We start from the raw sequence: 13,591 nt of genomic DNA on the forward strand, positions 1-13,591 counted from the left end.
ACACTTGATTCCATTACTCCAGCAATTCCTGCTTCTCCTTCCTGCTTCGTCTCCCGCCTGCTTTCCTTTGTCAAATAGTTCCTATCAGCATGTGAATGTGCTATTATTTTTTTAATTAATTTACTTTTTCATTTACATCCAAGTTAGTTAGCATATAGTGCAACAATGATTTTAGGAGTAGATTCCTTGATGCCCCTCCCACACCCCCTCCAGTAACCATCTGTTTGTTCTCCATATTTAAGAATCTTTTATGTTTTCCCCCCTCCCTGTTTTTATATTATTTTTGCTTCCCTTCCCTTATGTTCATCTGTTTTGTATCTAAAGTTCCTTATATGAGTGAAGTCATAAGATATTTGCCTTTCTCTTAGACTAATTTCACTTAATATAATACCCTCCAGTTCCATCCATGTAGTTGCAAATGGCAAGATTTCATTCTTGTTAATTGCCGAGTAATACTCCATTGTGTGTAATACCACATCTTCTTTATCCATCTGTCGATGGACATGGGCTCTTTCCATATTTGGCTGTTGTCATTAGTGCTGCTATAAACACTGGGGTGCGTGTGCCCCTTTGAAACAGCACACCCGTATCCCTTGGATAATATCTACTAGTGCAATTGCTGGGTCATAGGGCAGTTCTGTTTTTAATTTTTTGAGGGAACCTCCGTACTGTTTTCCGGAGTGGCTGCCCCAGTGTGCATTCCCATCAGCCGTGCACAAGGTTCCCTTTTCTCCGCATCCTTGCCAGCACCTGTTGTTGCCTGAGTTGATAACGTTAGTCATTCTTTTTTTTCTTTTAATTTTTTTTAATTTATTTCTAGGAGAGAGAGAGAGAGACAGCATGAGCAGGGGAGGGTCAGAGAGAGAGAGGGAGTCACAGACTGAAACAGGCTCCAGGCTCTGAGCTGGCAGTCAGCACAGAGCCTGACGCGGGGCTCGAACCCAGGAACCGCAAGATCATGACCTAAGTGAAAGTCGGACGCTCAACCAACTGAGCCACCCAGGCGCCCCTAACGTTAGTCATTCTGACGGGTGTGCGGTGGTCTCTCAGTTAAACATGTTGTTATTTCTCCCATTTTAAAATTAACCCTCTCCCCCAGAAAACCCATCTCCATCCCACATCCCGTTCCATTTATTGCCCCATTTCTCTTCTCTCCTTTATAGCAAAATTCCTCAAAACAGTTGCCTGTATTCACTTTTCCCAGCTCTACACCCATTTTCTCTGGAAACCACATTAATCAGTGCTTTCTCCTCTCCAGGCCTTTGGAACCCCTCCCGTCAAGGATATCCGTGACTCCATATTGATAGATCTGATGTTCAGTTCTGGGTCTTCACCCTGCTTGACCTGTCAGCAACATTAGGCGCTGCTGAGGACTCTTTATCCTTGATAGTTTTCTTCACTGCCTTCTAGGAGAGGACCTTCCTGGAACTCTCCTCACCTAGCTGGCTGCTCCTTGTCCGTCTCTCCTTGTCTCCTTGATTTTCCAGTGGTGTGGTGCGCCTGTGTATCTTCTCATTGCCTTCACAGTGTCACCCAACTGTTACCTTTGAATGCTTTAAAAATGCTGTGGACCCCGAAATTGTTATTTGCAGGCTCCTCTGAACTCTACACTCCAACCATGTATTTGAAAACTTCACTTGCATATCTCACAGGCAGCTTAAACTTAATGCATTCAAAACCAAAATGTGGAGGATTTGACCTACCAGATGAAGACTTATTATAAGGTTATAATAATTAAGACAGTTTAATGTAGATACATGAATAGACAAAATTCCCAATGAAACAAAACAGCAAACAAAAAGACCCACACCAAATAGAAATCCTATATATATCGGAGCCATCACTAGAGAAATCGGTAAGAAAAGAGGAAAACTATTCAATATTTGGTGCTAGGTAATTAAATGCCCATATGGGGAAAATGGAAATGGATATCCCCCTCACATCATAGCTAAAGTCAGTTCAAGGTGGATCAAGAATTTCATGCGTAAGGCAGAACTCTAAAGATTTTAAAGATGATAGAGAAGAGTATTCTTATGGTCTTGGAGTAGGGAATAGCTCCTTCAGAAACAGCATAGATCATAAATGAAAAGATTGATAAATTTAATTTCATTAAAATTTAGTATTTCTGTATCAAAAAAAACATACTAAAGAAAACTCAAAGACAAGCTTCATACTGGGAAAAGATACATGCATTGTAAAAAGTAACAAAAAATAGAATTCAGAATATATTAAGAATAATAATCAAAAAGAACTAGAATAACCTAGTAGAGAAATGGAGAAAAGACAAGAATAAGCATTTTACAAACTATAATGTATATGAAAATACAAAATGGATGTATATGGAAGGACACTAAATTTCTCTAGTAATTACAGAAATGTGAACTATAAGGATACATTTAACACCCTCCAGCATGGCAAAGTTAGAGAGTCAGCCAATATCAAATGTTGGCTTTTATGTGGATAATGGGAATCTTGTGCATTGATGATTGAGGGCAAATTAATACAACCACCTAAGAAAATGGTTTGACACTGCTTAGTAGAATTGAATATGCATGTGCACTAATCTGGACAAAACTCTTGTACACGTGCACTGTGCTGTGTACAAGAATGCTTGTAGCAGAATGTGTGTGTGTGTCAAAAGAAAGGCGAGGAGAAAGGGGAAAAGAGAAGAAGTTAGTTGAATGTCCATCAACAGGAAAATGGATAAAATATGCTCAGTCATACATTGGATTTACATAGTAATATAAATAAATGAACTGTAACTATAATATATAACAACATGGATAAATCTGAAAAATAGTGTTTTGGAAACTAAACAAAACAAGGGAATCTTTAAGTAAAATTGAGAGTAATGGGCACCTCTGGGTAGAAGTAGGGATGGGATAGAATGGAGTCAGGATAAAGTCCCACACTGGGGACTTCAAAGTTACTACATTATTTTAATTCAGCTAAATAGTGGGTACACACATATTTGTTTCATTTTTCAGAAATATGTATATTAAATGCTGTTTTTGTAAGTATATGTCAGAATTAAAATAGAAGTTTTGGAAATGTTTCACTTAGAACAGAAAAAGACTAATAAGTAGGTGATTAATACTCCCACATCTTTAATTTTTTTAACCTCTTGTTTCTTTTACCCACAATCTTGAGTCATCTGTAACCATTTTTCCCCTCATATGAGCTAATACTAAAGCTGATACAATTGTAACATTTTGAAAAATCTTTTGAAATCCATGCCATCAAACTCATTCTATTTTTTTTTAATTTTTTTTTTAATGTTTTATTTATTTTTACGAGAGAGAGAGACAGCGTGAGCAGGGGAGGGTCAGAGAGAGAGGGAGTCACAGACTGAAACAGGCTCCAGGCTCTGAGCTGGCAGTCAGCTCAGAGCCCGACGCGGGGCTCGAACCCACGAACCGCGAGATCATGACCTAAGCGAAAGTCGGACGCTTAACCGACTAAGCCACCCAGGCGCCCCAAACTCATTCATTTTAAATCAGGTTGTTAGGATGCAAGTCTTTCACCATAATGAACTAGGTTCATATTTTATGTGATTCCCATAATGTGTTGGTAGAAGAGAGATGTAATTATTATTGCCCTTTCGACTTTATAACGGGCCACAGAAAGAGCCTAGTGAGTGAACTGAAGTTTTTCATTGCTCAAAGTTTCATGCATTCGTGCTGTTCCCAGGAAAAAACAATGCCACCAATGTATACATGTATTTCGTAAACAATTAATTCAAGTGTTTCATATAGCTGGTGTTTTTCTTATTAACACTGTAGGACTGACCTTAATCTATATGTGAATATGTGTTTCATAGGAAATTGCCCGGCATTTACGGCCTGGAACCCTCAGAGCAATCTTTGGAAAAACAAAGATCCAGAACGCTGTCCACTGTACTGATCTACCAGAGGATGGCCTGTTAGAGGTAAGATAAAGAAAGGTAAACATCATATTTGTGTTTCAAACTCATAATTTCAGCAGTTCTGGTGTATAAGAGACCTTTTAATATTCTTGGATTGTATACTCTTACCTGGCCATCTGATGACTTCAGACGCATCTTTAAATGACCAGACTGTAAGATGCTGTGTGTATGAGGCACCTTGGTGGCTCAGTCGGTTAAGCATCCGACTTCGGCTCAGGTCATGATCTCACGGTTCGTGGGTTTGAGCCCCGCGTCGGGCTCTGTGCTGACAGCCAGCTCAGAGCCTGGAACCTGTTTCAGATTCTGTATCTCCCTCTCTCTGACCCTCCCCAGCTCACGCTGTCTCTCACCCTCTCTCAGAAATAATAAAACATTAAAAAAAATTTTTTTTAAAAGATGCTGTATTTAACTAGTCTTAAAAGAAGTAAGATATTTTGTGATTGGCATATATTATATAGATGACAGTATTTTAATGCATATATTTAACAATAATTTTAAAAACTGAAAAGCTACAAGGGCGCTTGGGTGGCTTAGTCGGTTAAGCGTCCGACTTTCGCTTAGGCCATGATCTCGTGGTTCGTGGGTTCGAGCCCCGCGTCGGGTTCTGTGCTCTCCGCTCAGAGGCCACTTTGGATCTTCCTCTGTCCCCCCTACCCCTGCCTCTCCCACGCCAAAAATAAAGAAATATTAAAAAAAAAAGCTACAGCATTAATTAAATAATGTAAAATTTGTTTTAAAATCAGGTAAAAATACCATTACCATAAGTTTCTGGTCATAAAAATATGTCAAGGAAATTAAGCCAAATATGCAGTGCAATAACATTAAATGTAATAGTTACCATTTACTGACTCTATGTGCTGGGTTCTAGCATGATAGATAAATGCTTTGTATAAATTAATTATTTTAATCTCCAAAGGAACTTTAATAGGTTATTACTATTATGTCCATTTTTTCAGTAAAATAAATCGAGGCTCAAAGAAGTTAAGTAACGTTCATAAATCAAATCTCTCATACAGGACAGAGTCATATTTTGACCTCTCATTTGTGTAATTAACATAAAATAGGAAACAATGAAAAATTATAAGAAAATATTAGTGAATATTAGTCTTGCTTGGTTTTTAAAAAGTCATTTCCAGGCCAAAAGCAAAGAAACTTTAAAGAAAAAATGTGGAATTTTTAACTTTTTACAATTTTAAAACTTTTGTATGTCAAAAGGAGCTGAAATGAAATAAAGACACATGATAAACTTAAGTGATTATAGGATCAATGACAGAAAAACGATTGATATCCTCAGTACATATTTTTTAGAGTATTATTTATGTTTTATGTCAAATTTATCAGTCTTTTTTTTTTTTTCCTTCAAGTCATACGTAGAAAAGCCTTCCTCCACATTTTGTTTTCATTTTCTTACATTGAAGCATTCAGTCCACCCGGAATTTGACATATGGTATGAGGTGTGGACTGGTCAGCTGTCACAACATCGTTAAATCTTTCCATGCCTTCATTGTTACTTCTCATTTATTAAATGCTTATATACATCTGTGCCTGTTTCTGAACTTTCCATTTTTTTTAATTGGTCTGGGCCAGCAAAATACTGTTTTTATTATTGTGCTTTCTACTTTGAAAAAGTTTTCTTGGTTTATTCTCTTAAATTTATTCCTTCACATGAACTTACCATGAGTTTACCAAGTTCTTTACCAGACTCCCACTGGATGCAAGGGAGACCTTGACGAACATTATGCTTATAAATTAATGTGTAAGCCACTTATCTATGTGAATCTCCATCTCTGTTTATGGTTTGCCTCGTCTTATATGCAAGCAATAGGGTCTTTTTTCATAGCAGTCTTGGACATAGGATATTTTCATATATTCTCATCAGCTTTTGTTTTTGTTGCTATAGAGAATGACTTTGTTAACTCCATTAAGATTTTCTGCTATGATCCAAGATGTTAATGTGATAAACATGTTATTACATGTTAATATAATCTTATCTAAACTATGCACCCCGGTTCAAAATTTGGACATACTTGTGAAATACAAAAATGTAACAAACCTCATTTTATAATTACCCAGAGTATTACATGTTTCTTTAAGATTTTCACCTACTTTATAAATATTCCTTTTACTTTCTGATACTTTAAGACCTGTAGACTAGGTTTGAATACACACTGTTGTTCAGTGAAACTGAAATATTAGTCACAAAATTATGAAATTTATTATTTTATAAAATTTATTTCATGTTTTATTTATTAATTATATTTATGCCCACCTAAAATAGTATCCAGGTATGCCTGTGATTTTGCTCATACAACTTGGCAATAGATTTTTACTGCCTACGGTTTACAAAGCCGTTTCTGAATGATTAACATCTCTCTAACTGAACTGCGCAGGGGACTTCACTGGTGACATTGAAGTTGGTGACAGTGTGGTTTAGAGAATGGTTGGAGCCCCAGCAGCCACCTCTTCTGTGGCAGCTGGTGATTCATACTTGACGTGACCTTGAATAAGTCACTTTTTGTTTCCATGTCTCACTTTTATCAGCAAAATGGAATAAAGACTGCTGATAGAACCAAGAGATGTTCTCCTCGTTAGGGATTATTTGCAGATTGTTACTTGGCTTTAAATGATAAAGGATTATAAAAACACTTAGAGGCCAAACTGTTATCTGTTCATAGGTCTTCAAAGAGAAATTCAGAGCAACATGAAGACAAGCTGTCTCAGGGCGCCTGGGGGGCTCAGTCGGTTAAGCTCAGGTCATGATCTCACGGTTCGTGGGTTCGAGCCCCGCGTCGGGCTCTGTGCTGTCAGCTCAGAGCCTGGACCCTGCTTCAGACTCTGTGTCTCCCTCTCTTTCTGACCCTCCCCTGCTTGTGCTATCTCTCTCTTTCTCTCTTTCAGAAACAAATAAAACATTAAAAAAAAGTTTTTTTAAGACAAGCTGTCTGATGAGGGGAACACTTTATACTGCTGCTCATTAAGGGAACACCCTTTAGATGGAGGTTGACCATAAAATGGACTGCATAGTCCAAGACCTTCTGAAAGGCAGCTCCATTCAATCAAGAGGCTAGGACAAAAGACATAAACTGGAACTGTCATTGGCACCCAGGGATTATGGGCTCCCTATTTATATGGGGAGTCAAGGAAATGGGAAAAAGTTAATTCTCCTTAATCTTTTCCTCATGTGATATTTAATGAGCTGAGATTATTTATGTAATATGTGTAGACCTTCAAAAGGTCTGGTTTCAGTTCATATCTTGTCACCATCTATTTTATGTACTTATTTTGTAGCAAATGATTATAGCATGCATTGCTTGCTGGCATTGTTGTAGGATTTCAGAGTCAAACAAAACATTTCTCCTGTCCTTACTGAGCTCGCAATAAGTTTAAGGTCAAGGATCTTTCTATTTTATGTTTGTTTATTTTGAGAGAGAGCGAGCAAGCTGGGGAGGGGGAGAGACAGAGAGAGAGAGAATCCCAAGCGGACTCCGCAGTGTCAGTACAGAGCCCAGCACTAAGCTAGAACTCACAAACTGAGATCATGACCTGAGCTGAAACCAAGAGTCAGACCCTCACCCAGCTGAGCCACACAGGCGCTGCTGGAGGCCCTTAGCATGGATGTATCAGTCTGATTTATTCAGATGCTCCGAACTGTGACAGAGACATTTTTGTGGTTATAGCAATAAATGACAGCATCTGTGGTATGTGAGGCATTTTATAAGGCTATTTCACTGGTAATGTTCTGGATACTTCATTGGTAACTCTAAAGATCTTATATTTGAGCTTTAAAGAAAGCATTAATGGCAAAGTTTAGAGCTAAAGTAGTAATCAAAGAAATACTAGTTTGTTTGTTTTTTTACTAAGGGCAGAGGATTTGTTAAGTATCACTGTCCGCTGCTGGTGAGGCTGCAGTAAGACAGATACCCTCGTATTGCAGGGGGCAGCTATGTGGCAACAGGTTTTGCAAGCCATGGGGTTTTCTACTTGGTTCCAGAATTCTACTTCTTAGAATCTAACCAAAGGAGGAAGTGGGGGCAGGACTTCCCTGCAGAGAGTTCCCTGCAAAGGTGCTCATTGAAGGAGTATTTGGGGCAATTAAAATCGGAAATAATGTGCGTGTCCGAAGGCCTGTCTGATGGCCCCTCCCTCTGAGAAGGCTTTCCTGATCCTCACTGGCTGCATCAGAGGTCCTCCCGTATGTGTGTTTCCATGGCGCTGCTTCCCTCTCACTCAGCAGTGTAGCCCACGGTGGACACAGCGCTGCTCCCTGAACTCACTTCATCGTGTGAAGCTCCCTGATTCCATAAATGAAGATGCTAGCAATGCCCACCTTGTCAGGCGGCGTGGTGCCTCGCACAGAGCAGTTGCTCAACAAATGGTAGCAATTATGTTGTTGTTAACCACAGGACATTGTCTGTTCGATTATATATATTTCCCCAGAAGGCTGAACACTCATATGGAAGAGAACCTATCTTGCCCAGCACATAAATGCTCCTCTGTGAATTATTTTTGAAGAGAAAGAGGGAAAGGTTTGGTGAAATAAATTTATGGTTCATGCACTCCGTGCAGAAGTATGTAACCTTTTTTCTTTAAATAATGATGGTGATGACCTACAGCAGAGCACGTTCACGCCTTGGTTGCACATCTGGATCACCCAGGCCGTTTTGAAAATACTGATACCCAGACCTACCCTGAGAGATTCTAATTACTTTTCTTTTGAAATAATTTCAAACTTACAGAAAAATTGCAAGTACAGTGCAAAACTTTTTTTCATGAACACTTGGGATTAAGTTGCCAAGGTAATATCCTGTATCTGAATACTTTAGTGTCTTTTTAACATAAAAGGGCATTTTCCTACATCCATGTTAGGAAATTAACATTGATATGTTGCTACTATCTAATCTTTAAACCCCATTCAGGTCTCTCACGTTGTCTCAATAATGTGTTTTAGTAGCAAAAGGATCCAGGTCAGAGTCACTCATTGCATTCGATTCTTTGCTTCGTTTCTTTCAATGTGAAACTTGCCTCAGACTTTTCTTGACTTTCGTGACCTTGACGCTTCTGACAGTAACAAGCAGAGAGTCTAGTATAAGTGATCTGTTTATTCCTTTGCTCTTTAGAAACCTTTCAAAGTGGTTTCTCTGTACATTTCTAATGAGACTCTGACATGCTGATTCTGCTGAACGGCATGAGTCTTCCTCTCACACACATCACTGATGATATTTCTTCAGTTTTACTTCCTCTGTCCTGTAACTTTCCCAAAGCTGCTCTGCTGCTCATATTCCTCTGTAGTCAGTTCCCTGCACTATCGTTTTCTGATCATCTTCACAGGAACAACCAGCGCTTTATCTGTACTGAACTTGAAATTCTCAAAGTTGCCAGATAGGTATATAGTAGAAAATACAAGTATGTTTGAATTTTGAACTCTGCATAACAAACTGATCTATCAGTCATTGATTCTGATATTTACATGCTTTTTTATTAAAATCACAGCACTGGGAACACAGCAGTAAAGAGGATACATGCAGCCCCCGCCTTTGTGGGGTTTACCTTTTTCTTTTTAGGAGATAGTGATCACAGGAGTCGTTTTTTAGAANATTAGAAACCTTTCGAAGTGGTTTCTCTGTACATTTCTAATGAGACTCTGACATGCTGAATCTGCTGAACGGCATGAGTCTTCCTCTCACACACATCACTGATGATATTTCTTCAGTTTTACTTCCTCTGTCCTGTAACTTTCCCAAAGCTGCTCTGCTGCTCATATTCCTCTGTAGTCAGTTCCCTGCACTATCGTTTTCTGATCATCTTCACAGGAACAACCAGCGCTTTATCTGTACTGAACTTGAAATTCTCAAAGTTGCCAGATAGGTATATAGTAGAAAATACAAGTATGTTTGAATTTTGAACTCTGCATAACAAACTGATCTATCGGTCATTGATTCTGATATTTACATGCTTTTTTATTAAAATCACAGCACTGGGAACACAGCAGTAAAGAGGATACATGCAGCCCCCGCCTTTGTGGGGTTTACCTTTTTCTTTTTAGGAGATAGTGATCACAGGAGTCGTTTTTTAGAATAATTAGAACATGGATCTTTCCTGTTTTTGTTTTCCAGATACTCTGTAATGTGGCCATAAAATTAAAATTTTTAAAGTTTATAAAATATTTCATTGTATGCGTATATAGTTGGTCAAAACAAATATGAGTTCAGATCTATAATTATTTCTGCATTGAATCTTGTTCTGGTCCACTCTGGAAAAAAAATTAATCTAGCATTAGCCAGAAATAAACATAGTTACAGGAGTAAGACGGTTGTACGGGCCTGGACTTCTTGGCCATGGTTAGTATGGGTGTGTGCACACACTAACACTCATGATTTATCTTCAGTTTTAGTTTCTATCCCAAAGGAAGAGTTGTGATTTTTACTAGTACAGTCAGAGAGGGAACAGCTTGTACGAAGACAAAAGAGAACAGCTTTCTCTAAGAGATTTAAAAATAGTTTAGTAAGGCTGGGACTTTGACCTTGAGGTGGAAAATGACAAGAGATAAGGCTAGGAAAGTCATCAAGGGCCTTGTAAAGTCATACTAAGACATCTGAACTTTATCCAGAGGGCAACAGGAATCCAAATAAATGTTTTACGCTGGGGAATCGCACAATCATATCTGTGTTACGGCGATCACTCTGGCTGCAGGATGGAGAGCAGATCAAGGGGGTTGGGGAGGGGAGGGTTCTGGTCAGCCCGGAGGGAGAAAGACCTGGCAGAAGGCTGTTAAGGTAATTCAGGGGAAGATTCTGGTAGCCCGAATGGATGTGGCTGCAGGAATAGCCAGAATCAGTGAGCTTCAAGAGACATTCAGAGGGCCAAAACTGACAGCCTCAGAGGCTACTTGGATGTGAAGGGTAACCTATGAGAATGAGACAAGATTAACTCCTATCTCCCAGAGAAGGTGACGGAGACCACTGTCATTATCTGTGAAGCCTAAATTTCTGAGAACCAAAGCACTTTCATAAATTTGATAGCAAAGCCTAAACCGATCTTACATATAGTTTTTCTACAACCCACTTAGGTGACTCACTGCTGCAGAAATATTAATGTATCAGATTCTAGAGAAGTCCCCAGACTTAAAATATAAAATATGTACACCATATTCGGTGACTCCTATATAATATGTAGCATGTATACCATATTACTATTCTAAATTTCAAAACATCTGTCACCAGGTGTTTGAATAAAGGATAGTGGAGAAGGCTTGAAACAGCCATGGAGAAAGAGCTAATCACAAAGTATAAATTTCTGGGTGATATGCAGGATGAGGTTTTTGCAGGTGGGTACATGAGACAAGATCACTGAGGATGTTAGAGTGGTTGAAGTTATTAATAAGGGGAGTATTATAGGGAAGGTGCCAGAATAAAGGGAGAAAAGTCAAAGGAGACTAAAAACCTTTCTTTTTTTTAAATTTTTAATGTTTTTATTTATTTTTGAGAGCAAGAACAAGCATGAGCAGGGGAGGAGCAGAGAGAGGGAGACACAGAATCGGAAGCAGCTCCAGGCTCTGAGCTGTCAGCACAGAGCCCGATGCAGGGCTCGAACCCACGAACCGGGAGATCATGCCCTGAGCCGAGGTCGGACGCTCAGCCGACTGAGCCCCCAGGCGCCCCCAAAGGGGCTGGAAAGCCTTTCTGAGGCTTAGGGACAGAGGCCCTGAACAATTGAGGAGGAAGCTGTGGTCAGAGTGGACGCCTCAGAATTAAACTTTCAGAGGTGGAGCTTCTCATGGTGTCGATAAGGTGCAGGGCGTGGCCGTGGAGAGGCAGCGGGCGTGGAGTGGGGGCCGCCCTCGGTCGCCGGAGACGCGGACGCGCCAGCGGTGTGTGAAATTAAAGTCACCTGGGACCGTGGCCGGGAGCAGGGGCGAGAAGATGGTGATCCAGAATTCGAAGGCTCCAGCGAAGAGAGACCTGAACCTGGGGTGTGCGACAGCAACAAGGGGGCGGAGAGAGGGTCGAGCCTCGGAGCCGAGGGCCTGCATGAGGGAGACAGGAGGGCGCGGTTTCCGCACTCCTGGCCGGAGAAGCTTCACCCAAGGCCCCAGGGAAGCGAGGCTTCGGGTTGCCCAGGTTTCGTTCGAGGCCAGGACGTGGCGAAGAAGTTCGGGTTTCAAGGGAATTTGCTTTGATGCTGAGGCCAGAGGGAGCAGGGGGAGAGGAGCCCCGGAGCCAGGCAAGATCAACAAGATGGGAGAAGGTGGGTGACCCGCCGGAGGCCTGAACGCAGGCCGGCTGGGCCTGGAAGCGCCCGTCTTCGTGCTCCTCGCGGGCTCTGCCCTCTGCCTGTGGTGCCCGCCTGGTGGCTGGAGCTGCGTTCGTCACTTCTGTGCCCCAGGCGTGAGGCAGCAGCCCAGTGAGCCCCTCCCAGCACACTCTGAGGGCCTTTGCCGGGAGCCCCACGCCCACAAGTTCTGACTCTGGTCCATCTGCTAGGATTTAGTCCCACGGCCACCGCCTTCTTCAAGGGGAACTGGAAAATGTAGTTCTATTAGTTGAGACGCTGCTCCCTCCAACACAGTCAAGTGCCTGTTGGAAGGAAGAAGGGGAAGCACAGCCTCTGCCACGAACGGTCAACAGGAATAACAGGTGTTTAGCTGGGGACCAGGTTTCCCGTAAAACCGGCCCCCGCTGTGCCCCAGCATGATGGTTCTCAAGTGTCCTCCCGTGACCAGCGTCGGCACCCCCTGACGGCTTTGTGGGCATGAAGCTCCCTGGCCCCACGTAGACTACGGCCAGTAAACTCTGGGGGCCCGGCCCAGGAATCCGCTGTACATGGCCCTCCGGTTATAGCGCTGCCCTAAGGCAATAGGTTCCCAGCCAAGAGCATATTTCAAAATCACCTGTGGAGTTTTAATTTTTAGGTTTATTGCAGTATAGTTAACCTGGGGTGTTATATTCATTTTAGGTACACAATATGGAGTTTTTAGAACTATAAGCCTGGAGCTCTATCCTAGAAGATTCTGGTTAAATAGATTTTGGATGAGCTTCATGTATCTGTGGGTGTTTTGTTTGTTTGTTTTTTGGGTTGTTGCTGCTGCTGGTGATTCTGATATAGCTAATAATTAAACCAACATTTGGAAACTACTTCCCTTTATACCTTTTGGGGAAAAGTTGGCCATGGTTCTGCTTTAAAGGAAAACCTGGACCCTGTCAGCAGACCAGCAAAGGGATTATTTTCTTCCAGGACTTAGAATCGGAAACAGCAGCCACCTCTGGAATTTGAAGGGATCTGTAGTCTCTCAATGGATTCAGCTACAGCCAAGAGTTATGACAAGTCCAGGGAGGCCCCAGCCTCTGATTCGAGGAGTCTGTGACCTCACTGGAAGGAACCTGTCATGACCTGGTTGATTACCTGGACTTCTTGGTGGACGTCTCCATTATTGAGGCTGCCATATGCCCTATCAGGGGCTGACTAGAGGGCTGGGTGTGTGTGTGTGTGTGTGTGTGTGTGTGCGCGCGCGCACTCGCGTGCCCGAATGCCTGCACACACACACGCAGTAATGCATTGCGAGGCTAACAAGGACTGAGGCCCTAGGTTGCTCATGGCTGTAAACAGTTTTCCTCAGATTCTTCAAATCTGCACTCAGCACTCAACACGGGTACGTGACTCACGGGTGTG

General features: G+C 41.5%; 1 protein-coding gene across 2 annotated transcripts in view; it reads left to right on the forward strand.

Moving 5' to 3' along the window:
- Positions 1 to 13,591, forward strand: part of NME7 (NME/NM23 family member 7) — a 250,630-nt gene that overhangs the window by 191,454 nt on the left and 45,585 nt on the right. The window contains exon 11 of one of the 2 annotated variants that reach the window (XM_077761775.1): positions 3,821 to 3,928. In XM_077761775.1, coding sequence (XP_077617901.1) covers positions 3,821 to 3,928 — 108 coding nt within the window. Of the gene's footprint in view, positions 1 to 3,820; positions 3,938 to 13,591 lie in introns of those variants that run through there. The other variant, XM_077761776.1, reaches the window with a different exon arrangement.

This window comes from Crocuta crocuta, unplaced genomic scaffold, assembly GCF_008692635.1.
Source record: "Crocuta crocuta isolate KB4526 unplaced genomic scaffold, BGI_CrCroc_1.0 scaffold243, whole genome shotgun sequence".
Classification (NCBI taxonomy): Eukaryota; Metazoa; Chordata; class Mammalia; order Carnivora; family Hyaenidae; genus Crocuta; species Crocuta crocuta.